Source organism: Mytilus californianus, unplaced genomic scaffold (assembly GCF_021869535.1).
Source record: "Mytilus californianus isolate M0D057914Y unplaced genomic scaffold, xbMytCali1.0.p SCAF_12, whole genome shotgun sequence".
NCBI classification, from domain to species: domain Eukaryota; kingdom Metazoa; phylum Mollusca; class Bivalvia; order Mytilida; family Mytilidae; genus Mytilus; species Mytilus californianus.
In genome coordinates, this window is record NW_026262604.1 from 30907155 (window position 1) to 30923798 (window position 16644).

At 32.3% G+C, this 16644-nt stretch overlaps 1 protein-coding gene across 8 annotated transcripts in view; it reads left to right on the plus strand.

Moving 5' to 3' along the window:
* LOC127721682 (neogenin-like) overlaps positions 1–16644 on the plus strand; it is a 193164-nt gene that overhangs the window by 159508 nt on the left and 17012 nt on the right. For all 8 annotated transcript variants that reach the window (XM_052228477.1, XM_052228476.1, XM_052228478.1 and 5 more), the window contains exons 10-20: positions 5235–5380; positions 6766–6923; positions 9056–9235; positions 9553–9808; positions 10463–10660; positions 11456–11551; positions 12374–12691; positions 12982–13287; positions 13880–13975; positions 14692–14881; positions 15963–16180. In XM_052228477.1, coding sequence (XP_052084437.1) covers positions 5235–5380; positions 6766–6923; positions 9056–9235; positions 9553–9808; positions 10463–10660; positions 11456–11551; positions 12374–12691; positions 12982–13287; positions 13880–13975; positions 14692–14881; positions 15963–16180 — 2162 coding nt within the window. The remainder of the gene's footprint in view (positions 1–5234; positions 5381–6765; positions 6924–9055; positions 9236–9552; positions 9809–10462; positions 10661–11455; positions 11552–12373; positions 12692–12981; positions 13288–13879; positions 13976–14691; positions 14882–15962; positions 16181–16644) is intronic.

The following is a 16644-nucleotide window of genomic DNA, read 5'->3' on the forward strand; positions in this document are numbered from 1 at the left end:
AAGTGACTGAATCTCAAGAGGTTTCTTAATTCATGCTTAAAGGAAATAACATTAACAATATGAATGTCTGGAGAAAATTTCTTTTCTTATTTACACAATTTTGTAAAACGTTTTTAATAGGTAATGAATTGTAAAATGGAATTTAAAAACAATATTCACAAATATGGACATGAAACTGATACTTACTAAAATTTTGAAAAGAAATAATATAAATGTCTGCAGAAAATTTATTTTTTTTATTTTCAAAAATTTGTTAAACTGTTTTAGTAGATATCTTTTGTAGAAATTCTGCCATGAAAATTATACTAACCAAACATATAGATAAACAGACTGAACTCAAGGGATAAGTTCAATACTTTTACTTGTCAGAGATAATTAGCTATTTTAATTTTAGTGAATCTGTGTTGTCTTTAGAACCAGTTACTGTCCATCATAATTGAAGGAAAGCATTCAAAAATAAATAAAACTCAAATTTGAAACCTGTGACACCTGTGTTTTATGTTCAAATTTTGAAATGTGATAAAAGACAAACGGAAACATGCAGGAATGAAACAGCTCCTGTCAAATATCTGTTTTTTTTATAGTAATAAGAAATAGAAAAGTAAATAAGTGTAGTACATTTGCTGTCAAAACTTCTAGATGGAAAATTTAGACATGTTGTGTTATGGTGCATTTTAACTGACCGATAAAATTCTGAAGGATAGATCTTCATAAATTTTTGGTTTTTTTATCCTTATCATACTTTCACCTTTGCTCCTTCATAGTATCAGAATAATCTAGGGTTTGTTTAGTATCCTTGGAGTGGCTATATATATAGCTAACTAGTGTGGTATTAAAAGGCAATATTTGTGGTCATATATACTTTATATTTCACATGTTTTAGTTCATAAAGTTATTTTATTTTGATCAGGATTATTCTTTAAAAATGGTGGTTAAAAATGTGTAACTTCACCACTAAAATTAATATGGTGGTTAATTTTCTCTATTATTGAAAATAATGCACTCACGATCTTACATTTTAAGCCATGTGGTGGCCTTTAAACACCTTTAGCCATTATCAAACCTGATGAAAGCTAATTTACATCTGAAACAGGAGAAGTACAAAGGGCAAAGGGTGAAAACAAAAGCAAATATGCAACCAAAAAAAAGTCCCAACAAAATAACAAAGACCAAATGACAAACAGCAGTCTACATAATACTACACTGATGACAAAAGAATCAGCAACAAAAAATCCACAAAAGTTGTCTCATTGGCAATCAAACCACATCTTCGTATGTCTATATGTATATACTTACGAGAAATTCACAACAAAATTTCGAATAGAAGTTAATTATCCTCATTTAAAAGTATTAAATGTGAATTTTGTTATCTTTGTTTTTGAAAATAAATTGAAATCTGCACCAAAGTGCATTTCAAAAAAAATTAATGGAATTGAAAAAAAAAAAGCATGAAATTTACAGCAGTTGTCAGAAATCTTAATTTAACTTCCTGGTTGATTTATTTCTCGAGATAAGGAAGTAAATTATCAAACATCACATGTCATAAAAATAGACAGATATCATCTTTACAAAGAGAAGGATATATGCATATCTATTAACATTCTTTCAGTGATAATTAAATGATGTATCTTTTAGGTACTAGAATCTGAAAGTAACGTGTATCAAATCAAGTGATGCATATTTCACTGAGTAGAATTTGGAAGGAACATGTATCAAATCAAATGATGTATATATTTCGCAGACTAGAATTTGGAAGGAACATGTATTAATTTTTACGAGTTTGACTATCGAAATCAGCATGTTTAAAGACTGATCATTTATTTTCTAAATTTTAATGGTATCTCTAGTCTTAATATATCTTCTGTCTGTTGTGGGATGAATTAGTTTGTCTTAAAATCTAATAAAAGGCTATAATATGGCTTAATAGATATTTTTCTTGTGTGAGTAGGTTTGTAATTGATTAAGAAGAGCTATTTATGAAAATTTTAATCTTTTCTGTACCATTTTTCAGTCTGGCTGCTTTAATTTTTTCCTAAAAAACCTTTTTTTCAATTTACAGTAAACTTGGTCTGTAAGTCACTAATGGAATTTTTTCAGTTAGTTATGTGAAGGGGTAATTCTTTAGAAATGGCTTAAAAGATTACTTCTATAAAAAGATCTGTAGATGTTTTAGAATGCATGAATTTTAATCAAAGGAGATGTAATTTAATTGTCCACAAAGAGCAAGAGAGAGGCAAAGGATACCAAAGGGACATTCAAACTCATAAGTCGACAACACAGCATTGCAATCTACCCTAGATAGACATTCTTAGTTCATATTCTTACAAACCAAACTATCCATCTATCTATCTTTATATTTTCACACTCAGTCACAACTTTGAATATAATGTAACATAACATTTTGTATTCATGTTTGAACTTACAAGGTAAACATAGCATTTCTCATCTCACCCCCACCCCCTTTATGGTTGCATGAGTCAGAAAATGGACTAAGAATCCAAGTGCTGTGTTGGGAAGGTGTTATGCTTTCTGTGCCTTAAAGAATTCTTGCTATCACTTTTTTAGGTGTCTATAGCTAAGGTGGTCTGTTGCATGGGAAAAATCTTTGCCTCTATGTAACTTTTTCCAGAAGTGGTCAGAATAACATGACATCATACCTGTCAACCCAACTCATTTGATTGAAAAGTTCAATTTGTTTTTGTCCTGAATATGCCTGAAATATTTGCCAGGAGAAATAAGGAAAACAACCATTAATCAATCTTATCTCAAAACATATAAAAAAATAAAGGATATTTTGAAGAAGATAAAGTTTTTGTTGCCCCTTCACCATTATAAAAACTTAGAAGACACTTCAATCATAAGTACAAATAGGAGGTTACACTTGGCTAATAATTTGTCCCGTATACATACCCACTTGTACAAACTAATACATAGTTTAAATTGCAGAACATTAAGGAGGGTCTGGATGTGGGGTCCTTTATTTCTATATTCTTTAATTTTTCAGGCCATTTTTCTTTATTCTTTATACTTTTGCCCATTATTCTCTATTCTTTATATTTAGCACCTCATTATTCTCTATTTTTTATTTTTTTGGTCCATTTTTCTCTATTCTTTATACTTTTTGCCCATTATTCTCTATTCTGTAAACCCCCATCCACACCCTCATTAAGCAATTCTGCCACTTTTTACTAAGCACAGTGTCATCATAAATATACTGATACTAATCAGAGTTGATAAGTCACTTCTGTGTTTTACAAGTGGGACTTGGGTTTTTTTCCATCAAGTGGATTTGTAATTTAAAGCTTGAAAGTGTTGATAGATTAGAGAACTTTTCATTGTTTATGTTCCTTAGTTTTTGTGGTTCATGCTGGTTTTATTTAGTGGGTTTATAGCAGTATCTTTCAATTTCATTTTCTGTTTAAGAAAACATTACATTTATTTGCAATAAAATTCAAGGCAGGGGAATATTGAAGAATTGTATGAAGTGGCAGGGGATTAAGAAAAAAAATTGAAAGATGCATATCTTGTACAATAAAACCTGACCTTCAATGAAATTTGTAAATCAAAATCGCAATTTATTGGGGGAAAATTGTAATTAATCCATCTTAGAAGTTTGAAGTAGTAGCAGTTAGGGTTTTATATGCCAGGTGAGATATTCTAGAATGACGAAAGTTCATAAATTTTAGAGAAATTGTTTAGATAAAAATTATGTATGGTGATCTGTATGTGTTGAAATGTAAATTATTGCAGCTACCATGCTTACATTGTTAAATCTGTAAAGTACATTTTATTTGTAGACATTGGAAACTAGATACACTGCATGTAAAAATACTGTTGAAAGTTTATGATTTGTGTCAAAATGTAAAACCCCATAGCACATGTCAATTACATATGTTTGTCAGAATCTGGTTTTATTTAGTGGGTTTATAGCAGTATCTTTCAATTTCATCTTCTGTTTAAGAAAACATTACATTTATTTGCAAATAAATTCAAGGCAGGGGAATATTGAAGAATTGTATGAAGTGGCAGGGGATTAAGAAAAAAAAATTGAAAGATGCATATCTTGTACAATAAAACCTGACCTTCAATGACATTTGTAAATCAAAATCGCAATTTATAGGGGGAAAATTGTAATTAATCCATCTTAGAAGTTTGAAGTAGTAGCAGTTAGGGTTTTATATGCCAGGTGAGATATTCTAGAATGACGAAAGTTCATAAATTTTAGAGAAATTGTTTAGTTAAAAATTATGTATGGTGATCTGTATGTGTTGAAATGTAAATTATTGCAGCTACCATGCTTACATTGTTAAATCTGTAAAGTACATTTTATTTGTAGACATTGGAAACTAGATACACTGCATGTAAAAATACTGTTGAAAGTTTATGATTTGTGTCAAAATGTAAAACCCCATAGCACATGTCAATTACATATGTTTGTCAGAATCTCAATGTAAATGACATAAAGTACAAACACATGTGTTGATCAATAATTAGATAATGGACTTTGAATGGTATACTTAAATCCAGTGTAAACACAACTTTGAATGCATCAGATCTGCCTGCTCAAGTCTCAAATTCACACCAACTTCCATGTCGAATGCTGGCTAAATTCAAAAATTGACTTTAATACCAGTACATGGATAAGCCATTATGGCATTTGAAATTTTAATTGTTGTAAAATGGGTCAATTTTCTGATATTAGTATTAGAGCATAAGCTCTTATGGCCAAAATTTCCATTGTGAAGACTTCTTTTGTTCACCTTTCTACTGGTATCCTAAGAAATAAAACAACACCAGTTTGAAGGAATTATAGTTATTGCGATCATTCCTGCTTAATTTTTTTGAAATTTTTTTCAACACATGTTATTGAAAGATATTTTCTTTTTGCTGTCTAGTGAAAATTTCCAAGTTGTGCCTCAGATATTTTACTTACCACTTGTATTTATTCATGTCATTTTTCTGTCATAAAAAAAAAACAACAACGTTTACTTTTATAAATTGTTACTTGGATGGAGAGTTGTCTCATTGGCACTCATACCACTTCTTCCTATATCTAACAACAAAATTTCAGATACTGATAATAACATAATTATAGATACCAGGCTTAAAATTGTGTACACCAGACCAGCTTTTTCTACAAAAGACTGTTGAGTGGTGCTCGATATATAAAAGTTAAAATAGTTAAAATGTCAAATAAAGTTTGAAGTTAAAAATTGTATTCTTTGTCATTTTAGGGAGAGAGTTTTAAACACTACACTGAATGAAGCTAACATCCAACATCTCAAACCGGATACCAGTTACGAATTCAGGATCAGGACCTATAACAACAATGGACCGAGTCCCAGTTTTGCTAGGCTCTCCATTACAACTGAAAGAGACAGTAAGTCAAAAGAATCTTCTAAATTACTAAATGGTTCGAGTCCATAATGGCTGAGGTCTATTAAGAACTCTTGACTCAGATGATCACTAGGCATAAAATATTTATTGTAGGCTGAACTGTCATTGGCTACATAATAATGGGTTAAGAAGGCTGTAATTTGGTACACAATACTGTAATGAGAGTTATAAGTTTAAGGGGGTGGTATGTGCATGGGCAAACAGGAAATAAAATTGCCATTTCACTATAAAAAAAATTAGCTTACATGTTGCGTTTTACCAATTTGAACAGAATACAGTAGATAATGAGCTTTATATATACGATTTACCTATACCCACCAAATCCATAAAAACAAGAAACCTGTGATTTTATGATTCAACAAATTCTAAAAACTACTTCAATTTGTCATATTTTCATGATATCATAGATTTAAATAGCAATTTTGATTCATTTCATCAGATAAAGACACAAGGTTTTCCTCCTGAGAGTCTGAAGCAAAATTTCAAATTCTATTATAGTTTTAAAGACACTTCTGTGTATTCATAAAACAATAGACGCATGATATCTATTTGTCTTAAAAACACATTATGATAGTAATTGGCTGTATACAGTAGTTCATCAAACTCTACGATCATATCTGAAAATCTTATTCACTTACAGTGCAAAAGAAATTGCCATTATATGACAATAGGTTAAGTGTTGCAAAATCTTGTATCATATTTTTCAAAATCCCAAATCAGAATGGGGATGTTAAGTCTGATGCCTTGTGTAGGGTGAATGCTACACACTCTGCACATAAAAGAAACCTTGCAACCACTCTGAGTGATCTGTAGGTGGCTTGTTGCGAGGGAAAGTTTCTGATTCTCAGTGGCAGATCCAGGGAGGTGTTCCTGGGGTTGGAACACCCCTTTTTTTTTGACGATCAATGCTTTTGAATGGGGACATATGGTTAGAGCCACCCTTTATTCTGGGTTGGTACAACCCCCCTTTTAAAAATGGCTGGATCTGCCCTGGCTTCTTTCAAAGATACCCTCATTTCCAGTAGCATTCCAAATGTCCTGCCCTTCATCCAGGTCAGCCAACCAATGTATTAATATGCATGAAATAATACCACTTGACTTTAAGTAGTCAAAATCCCAAGTAGCAATAAGACTTATGCAGTAAATGTACCCCTATTCTCCTTAATTTCCTGGAAATCTGATACAGTATTCCCTTACAAAGTTATTTAAAAAAAGATTAACTATTTCATTTTAATTTTCAACAATTTTAAGGCCTTCCTTATCATGCAAAAGAAAAGCAGAATTTGGTATTGACACACTTTAAGAAAGAAATTATCTTCAAAACATAAAAATATGTCAAGATAACAAAGCAAAATTGTATTGTTACAGTTGATGTGCCTACACCACCGACTAATGTACATGCTGATGCAAAGAGTCCAGAGTCCATTCGTGTTTCCTGGGATCCACCAGCCCAAGCCAAAGGGAAAATAACCAAATATAAACTGATGTATTACATGAAAGGAGATGCACAGGAACATAGAATTGAGGTAGGTTGTTTGCATGTTGTAAATTTGTATGGCCCTGCCGAGGTGGAGGGGGGCATTTAGTGTTACCCTTGTCCGTACGTACGTCCCAAAATTAGTTTCCATTCTCTAACATTAGTTTACCTCAACCAAATGTTATGAAACTTATACACAATTCTTATTACCATAAAACACAGATCAAATTTCGAATTTCAGTTCTCTAGTTATGTCCCTTTATAACGTTATATGCAAGTGGGGGCATCATCTGTGTCCAATGGACCAATTCTTCATTTATTTGTTTTCAGTATAAATATACATGCTCTGTTTTTGAGAGATTACCTGTACAGTCAGAATTTTTTTGCAAAGTAACTGTTTTTGCTTAAATTGTAACAGATAGGTTAAAAAATATTAATTTTAAATTTTGATAGCATTATTTGTTTTGCATAATTCCCTGAATTTTTTTATCTTACAATTTTGTGCATTGACAATTATAGATTCACACAAAAACTTCTCAATTTACAGTATTCACTGTTTTACCATTTAATGTCTTCAGGGTAATTATTCCAAAAGTGCATGTACTCTAAACCTCTTAAACGTTATGATGTCAAATCAATAGCTTAATGATATCTTGTTGGTGTACAAACTATTCATTTCCCACAATCCTTTATTGTTTGAAACAGCTAGTTTTGTGGAAGAGTGTATGTTCATGACAGAAATAGAAATAAAATAGGGTTTTCAGATGAAAAGAAAATTGATTGAGATTTTTTTTTCTTAACAATTCATTTCTACATGCTTGCAAGAAATACAGCTAATACTGCTTTCAGGGCACACACAAAATGAAATTCAGAAGGAGAATTACTTAATTAAGGGGGGGAAGGACCTTTTTCGGGACGTTAGGATTAGGTTTTTAATTTAGCTGGAATTCAGGATTGGGCCTTTATTTTTGCGAGAATTCAGGATTTACTCTTGTCTGGACTCTGGAATTAATGATTAATTTTTTTGGGATCTGGGATAGCATCCTTTATTTATGCAGGAATTCGGGATAACACCCCCTCCTACCACCCCTTTAGTACAGCTGTGATGCTTGTTTGCTTAAATATTGATCAAGATAAAGTCAAAAAATGAATACATTTATGTCTCTTATGATTGATAAATGATCTCTATTTTGAATAAATAGATAAATCTCTCATATATACATGTATCTCTGAGTCCTTGTCCGGGGTTTTGGCTATACTTTTGGTAATTTTTGTTTATATCAGCTCTTCAATGTTTGCATAGGTTTTGGATTTACGAATATTTTGGCCTCAAGTTGTTTCACTGAAGAGACATTAATTGTTGGAATGCACATCTGTTGCAGAAAAATCAGTCCTGTCAATACTATTACATTTGTATAGTACTGTACCGTGAAATCCCATGTGTATTATTTTATGCTTTTTCAGTAACATATTATGCAACTTTTATTTATTTATGTGTCAAGAACTTGCAACATTGAAGTATAAGTCAGTCGTACTAATAAGCTATTATCCGTTAAAATTTAATTAGGCATCTATTTTGTTCCATTGATCTTCGTCATAAGATTTTTTAAAACTCCTTAGGGTACATAATTGAAATATTTTGTTTCATCAAGTTTATGGAGGAACTGAGTTTTTATATTTGGAAAAAAACAGTTTTTTAAAAAGCATGATAACTTCTGTTTATTTATATCTCTGTGTTCCACTGCGCTCCACTAATGGAATGATTGAAATGCTGTGCACAAATAATGCTATAAGGGTTTTTAAATGCAAGATCTAATAAGTGTGATATTTAAACAGTCCAATTAAAAATAAAAACAAATATCACTGAATTAACAGTATTTGGATGGCATTTTTCAGATTTTAAAGTAGAAAACTAAAACAAGTTGCACCCATGATGATTGAGGGTTTAGTGGAAGGGGTAGCGGGAGGGGGAGTAAATGATGGATAACACAGATAGATGGTAAAAAAAAAAGAATAGAGAAAAATGGGGTGCTAAATTATAAAGAAAAGAAAAATAATGAGCATAAAAAAAAGAATAGAGAAAAATGGGCTAAAAAGTTTAAAGAATATATAAATAAAGACCCCCATCAAGACTCTCAGTATTGATCAGACATGTATACAGTATTTATATTTTCTTTGCAGATCATAAAAACCAACCACATACTACAAGGTCTGAAGACATTTAAAGAGTACAGCATTAGTGTAGTAGCTTTCAATGAGAATGGTGAAGGTGGACGGTCAGATGAGATCGAAGCCAGAACATTATCTGACCGGCCCAGTGACATCCCTCAGAATGTCACATTAGAAGCAGCTAGTGCCACGGTAAGCCAATTCTCCTCTTTGTTATTGTATTTTAAGCCTTTTAAGATGCAGCAACTCTATAGATTGCGATGATAAAGAATAAAATTGTTATAATTAACTTGTGATAAAAGCAGAAAAAAGAATGAATATGAAAAAAATTTAAATTCAAGTAAAAATTTATTGCAAAAAATTGAATAAATATGAATGAAATTTGAATTCCAAACTCATCATTTATATATAGAAAAAGGGATTTATAACTAACACATCTTAAAAATTCAGATTTGAAGACAAGAAAATGTCATTAATTTTTCACTGAAATAAATTTATTTTGTATTTAGAGTTTAATATTGAGATGGGAGCCACCTCCTGAAGAAACCAGAAATGGCATCATCACAGGTTATAAGATCAGATTCAAGAAGCGTACAGATATGAGAAGTCGAACTGTTACCACGGATGGCAATCGACGTCTGTATGCTCTAGTCAATCTTGAAAAGAACACACAGTACCAGGTTAAAATAGCTCCTATCAACGTCAATGGTACAGGGCCCTATACTAATAAACTGAAGGCTACAACCTTTAGGGATGATTTGGACGGTGAGATTTTTAATGATAAACATTTACATTTAGTTGAATTCAGATTCTATTCAACTTTTTAGTTGTTTTATGTAAGTTATTACTCATAGTACCTGACCTTTGTTACACTCATTCCCATAGATTTGATGAGCAAAATCAACTCTGAAAATCTGAAAAAAAAATACAAGTATCATGCAAATAAAAAGAAAAAAAGGTTTACAAATTCACCATCAGTATATATTGTAAGAAAAAGGGAAGAGGTATTACATTATTTCTAGAGTGAATAAACAGTGCATACAAAAATGCTGCTAAAAATTGTAACCATAAAAATCTAGTCTTCACATAAAAAAAAACACTGGTGTAAAAGGTAACAGGTATTAAATCCTTGTAAAAGAGTGATTATCTATAATTGACCACTATGTTGGCCTCTGTTAGTATATTTTTGGTCACTTTGATATATATAGTCGACTTGTTTTCTTTCTTTTTCAACATTACAAGTGTATTTGCAATGTCCTAAAATCTAAATTGCAAAGTCAAGTTGTGAATAAATTTAAAAGTACAAAAATTGTTCAGATACATGATGTGTTTACAAATAGATATCTAAATAGCATTTTATATTTTTTATGTAATTTGAATGTGATGAGAAATTTCTGAGAGTGTAATATTTTTCTTTAGAATCTGTGGTTCCAACAACACCCAGGAAGTTACGAGTGACATCTTATGCCACATCGATCAGAGTATCGTGGACGGCCCCAGAACCAGAATCTAAGATCATGGTGAGGGGATACACACTGGGGTACGGTAAAGGAATAGCTGATGTGTACATGGAAGTCTTGGGACCTGATGTTAATGTATTCACAATAGAAAGTTTAGGTAACATAAATATATAAAGCATTACTGTGGATTTATGTTTTTTCATGGCTACCAATTTTCGTGGATATTTGATTTCATGGTTTTGCCAAAGTCTGCATACAAGCCTATGGAAAATTTGTATTTAGTTGAACATTTAAATTTACGGTTTACCTATACCCACCAAATCCACAAAAATTGGTAACCTACGAATAAGAATGAAACCACAGTTATATATAGATTTTAGTTCTACCCAACAAACTTCTGCCTAATTTGATGAAACATATTTGCAATTTTACATTTGTCAGCTTCATAGACCTCTGAAATATTTTTATTAGTTAAACACACAATCTTTCTGAAATTTTGTAGGTTTTATTTTATGGTTTATTTCCACATATTTCAGTGTAATACAGAGTTCTTGATGTCTTTTCCCCCCTGGTGGTCCTTGAAGAAAATCTGCTAGTCCTCACTGTTATTTCTATTGCTAAATACCAATATTGTGTCTGCCCTTTGCAAAATTTTGGTGTTCAAAAAAAATCTCTACATGCTTATTAAGTAATATTTTACTTTTTTCAAAGCCATGAATTTAACTTCATCCATAGCATGATGTAATATCAGTTGCTCGCTCTACATGCTATACATAATCTTAGATTTATTATTAATAACCACTGATTAGTTAACAAAGCAAACATAGTTGTAATGAAAAATTGGAAAATATGATTTAATGGAAGGAAGATTTATTAACTGCCTTCTATAAGAAGATGATTAGAAATCGAATTGGAAAATCTGTTTCTAATTAAGTTCTTATTCTATTTTTAGAACCAAACGCTGAGTATGTTATTACTGTAAGAGCTTATAACAAGAAAGGAGATGGTCCGCCAAAATATCAAACAGCTAAAACCAGTGAAGCAGAAGGTATATACTTAAAATTCATTTATTTTTCATGAAGCTGTCAAATCAATGTTCGTAAAGCAAGTGCACAACAACAAAGTATATAAAAATTTGATATTTTGAAACCAGAAAATACAGTCCCTAAGCAATCAGTGGTTTCAATAAAATTTTTATGCCCCACTTAGGGGCATTATGTTTTTTCGGTCTGTGCATCCGTTCGTTCGTCCGTCCGTCCGTCTGTCCGTCTGTTCTGCTTCAGGTTAAAGTTTTTGGTTAAAGTTTTTGATGAAGTTGAAATCCAATCAACTTGAAACTTAGTACACATGTTTCCTATGATATGATCTTTCTAATTTAAATGCCAAAATAGAGTTTTGACCCCAATTTCACGGTCCACTGAACATAGAAAATGATAGTGCGAGTGGGGCATCCACGTTCTATGGACACCTTCTTGTTGAAAGTGGAACAGTATTACGACTACGTGTCAAAATGAATAATAATCTGGGTAAATGAAAAATATAGGGCTAACTTCTTTCCACCTCTAATCTCTGATTCAAATCACTTGAACTATTGACATCATACAACAATCGTTTTTTTGTTGTGACATCAAATTTTACGGAAACGCAGTCTGCACCAAAATCTTTTCCAACTCCTAGTCTGAAGAACAACATTCCAACTTTTTTTTATGTGTCTAAACAAAGTTTGCAAATACTTATTAGTCCAAATTAAATTTAACTTATCTGGGGCATCAGATTAGTGGCTAACGGTTCAGACTGGAACGTCTGTAATTTCCAGTAATGGCGGACAAATAGCAAAAAGTTGTATTTAATTATTATTTCTCTGTTGTAGTTGTTGAGCATTTGACACCCATGATGCCTCCTGTTGGATTAAAGACCATTGTCTTGTCATCTTCCACCGTGCTACTAACATGGACGGACACTTCACTTGGAAGTAGTCAGCGTAACACTGACAACAGATTCTATACTGTTCGTTACACGCCCTTACAAGGGTCAGGTCGTCGTAATAGAGACGTCAACTCAACAGGACTGAATTGTCACATAGACAATCTTAAGCCATACACTAAGTATGAGTTCAGTGTCAAGGTCATCAAAGGTCGACGACAGAGTACTTGGAGTATGAGTGTTCTCAACACGACAGAGGAAGCTGGTAAGGAATTCCTATTGATAATTTATATCTCTATAGCAACCACAGTGTTATGAGGGTCTAGATAGGGATAACAGAAGAGAGAATCTTGAACAAATTCTACAGAAATATGGGTAAAAAAAAAAGAACTGACAAAAATAGGCCAAGAAGTAAAGAATATTGAAGAATTGGTTGTTAGAATATAAAGAATAGAGAATAATGCTAAAAAATATAAAAAATTAATGTATCCTTTGCATTAACCTATAACCAGCATTCTCTAACTTTGTAAACCTAACTTTGTGTTATATTTATAGCCCCAGGATCAGCTCCTCGAGACTTGACAACAATCAGCATCGAAAAGAACCCAAAGGCTGTGAGACTAAACTGGCAACCTCCCGTCACCCCTAATGGTCAGATTACAGGATATCTGATATTTTATACCACAGATCCTAACTTGGAGGATGTAGATTGGGTCGTGGAAGGTGTACTGCCTGGTGAAAGGTTGACCACGACTATCAAAGGTCTGACCCCAGACACAACGTATTACTTCAAAATGCAGACTCGAAATAGTAAAGGATATGGACCTATCTCACCTACTGTTATTTATAAAACACCAAAATGTAAGTACAGAGTCTTCTGACATTGGTATTATGGCATCAAATCCAAATTCCTAAAAAATTAAGCTGAAAACTACATTTGGCAAATCCAAGTGACACAAAACAATAAAAACTGCATTGAGTAATCTGCATCTTGATAGTTTTATTTAAGCATCCACAGACAAAAGAAAATCATTAAAGCTTATTGAACGAGTCTAAAAAAAAAAGTTCAACTACATGCATTGATCTTTGATAAGGTATAACCTTTTCAATTGCATGTTTAATCATGGTGTATTTTCAATGTTTTCAGCTGATGGTACCGGTGGTGGTAAGGTAAACCCAGAATACCCACCAGACTTTGATACTCAGTTCAATGGTATCTTTAATCATGGTGTATTCTCTATGTTTTCAGCTGATGGTACCGGTGGTGGTAAGATAAACCCAGAATACCCACCAGACTTTGATACTCAGTTCAATGGTATCTTTAATCATGGTGTATTTTCAATGTTTTCAGCTGATGGTACCGGTGGTGGTAAGGTAAACCCAGAATACCCACCAGACTTTGATACTCAGTTCAATGGTATCTTTAATCATGGTGTATTCTCTATGTTTTCAGCTGATGGTACCGGTGGTGGTAAGATAAACCCAGAATACCCACCAGACTTTGATACTCAGTTCAATCCAAAGGATTTTCCAGCAAAAGATTATTTTCGTAAGTTGACAATATATGTAATATTTTTTGTGGACTTGAAAGTGCTCTTCCATTTAAACTGAAAGTGAATCCTATTCTTAGATTGCTGTGATGATTGTAAGTTGTTACAGGTTTCTCTCTTAATACACTTTCGAGGCCCTTCATGGGGGTGTCCAAATAATCACAAATGTTTTGGCAATATCATCACATAATCATTAATTATTTTTTTAAACAAGATAATCAAATAATTAAAAATACAATCCTAGATTATCAAATAATCAAATAATCATGAAATATTTGGTCTGGTAATGAAATAATCACTATAAAAATGACCAAGTAATCACATAATCAAAAACCCCATGAGGAGGCTCACTTTCTATAGCATCTGTCAATTAATTTGGGACAGTGAAAAAACTTGTCAGAAAAGGATGAAAGGTCATTGTAGTTGTCTTTCATACTTGGCTATCATTATTAAGAAACTACATTTACACAGCTTGTTGATAAAATTTCAAAAAGGGGGAGAAGATGTTTAGGAGGAGATAAAAAAAACTTTAAATTGAAGAAAGGAAGACACCACCATTGCCAAACATTTTGAATTACTTTAATTAGCTTTTTGTAATATAAACATTGTAAATTTTGGGCCAACATTATGTTTAAATTTTAAACATATCTAGCATTAACAGTCTAAATTTTAATCATTTCTAGCATTAACAGTCAGAATATGTTGTAATTTGCAGCTCCTGTACAACCTGAAGGCCAGGAACCAAATAAAGCAGATGAAGGGAAGGATAAAGTAGGGGGACTGTCCACAAACATTATCATCATAATTATAGCTTCAGTTGTTGGAGCTGTGTTTTGTGTCGTGATCATTGTGGTGGCCATTGTGTTCTGTAGGAGGAGGGATTACGGAGAAAGAGGAAAAAGACCGTAAGTGTAGTTGAATAAATACTAAATAGTGTCACTCTAGATGATAAATGAGGTCCTGTGAATTTCCATTTATTGTAAGGGAGTTACCATTTGATTTTTATGGGGGAGCTAGGATGAAATTTGAAAAAAAGGCAGGACAGGAGTTTTGAGTAATAAAAAGGCAGGATGAGCAACTGCAAAAAAAAAAATAATTGCAGGATGAAAATTTATGTAAAAAAAGTCAGGATAAACTAATAAAAAAAAATGCAGGACCGAATAGAGTGAAAAATAAAAAGGCAGGACAGAGATTACAACTAAAAAAAATGGAGGACAAAATTTTTCATCCTAGCCCCCCCCATTAAAATCAAATGGTAGCTCCCTTATCGTCAGTATTTTTCAGTATCACTCTGCACTGAAGCATAAAGATATTAACAAAATTTTGACAGTAAGCTGGAATACTGAATAAAATGATTTAGGAGACTATTGTAAAATTTTAGATGCCATTGTCCAGACTTGCAAACTATCCCGATTTATGGGGGATATCGCCCATGAGAGGTGTTGACTTGAATTTTGAAATTTTTTATTATATAAACTGAACACCTCAAAACAGGTATTCATATGAGTTAATGGGTATTTAAGCACATATATTTTCACTCAAACAATATAGTTGTAGATTAAAAACACATCACAATATAACAGGAGCATTAGGCACTCTTGCACTTAAAACCCCCCATGGAGATTTTGAGAAGTTGGCAGGTATGCATTGACCTTTGGACCCTACTTCTGTCAACACTGATTACTGCATACTAGTAAATTACATATTTTATAAGATATTCAAACAATTTTCACGTTTATTACTACCTTGATTTGTTCACCTGATTTTCTTTAAATTAAATGCTACAAGGACCCTAGGTCTTCCAATAAAAAGAGAAAACACAGATTTATAACCACCATATCTGTTTAATTTAATTTAAACATATTTTATTGTTCAAAACAAATGGATTAGACACAAGTTTTTCAACTTAGTTCCGTCTTCTCCATATCTGTTTGAAGTTATTTCAATTCTTTGACAATATGTATATGTGATTTTATTTTATTAAAGGCCACAAGGCACCCAGTCTCCCAGTAAAAAACCCGGACAGAAAGAGTTAAAACCTCCAGATCTTTGGATACACCATGATCCAATGGAATTGAAGAGTTTGAACAAACCTGATCGTAGTGACTCCATGTTGACGATGAGTACACTGCGACGTAATTCTCAGGACTCTAAATCCATTGACGATAATCTGCCACCATACAGACCTGATATAGACAAATCTAGTAAGTTACATGTGATAACAGGGACTTAAATTAGTGTGGGTCCAAGGTCTAGGACCAGTGTTTTCTTGGAGTGACATTTGATTCTTTTAATTACAAAAGTCAAGGACATCCCATCCTTTACATTGATGCTTTATATAGGATCTATTACTTTCTTCGGGAGGACCTTTTACTTAAAACTTCAAATAGTGCTGGACCTTTCATTCTTTAAGGATGTTCGCTACTCTGTTTCAAAATAACAAGCTTTTTAAAAGACTGTTATAAATTGATAGTATGTAAATAATGGAACTAAAAAAGTAGAAAAAAATGAAGGGTCAATGACTTTGTTTTCGAGATATAAGCTATTAAAAAATTGGCTGGAAATGATTCTCTCTAGACTTTTTATACATTTAACATTGGCCCCTTTTTTCTCTCAGAAACTATGAAAAAAATAACAAGGATTTTATAAGAATTTCAAATATGGCTTT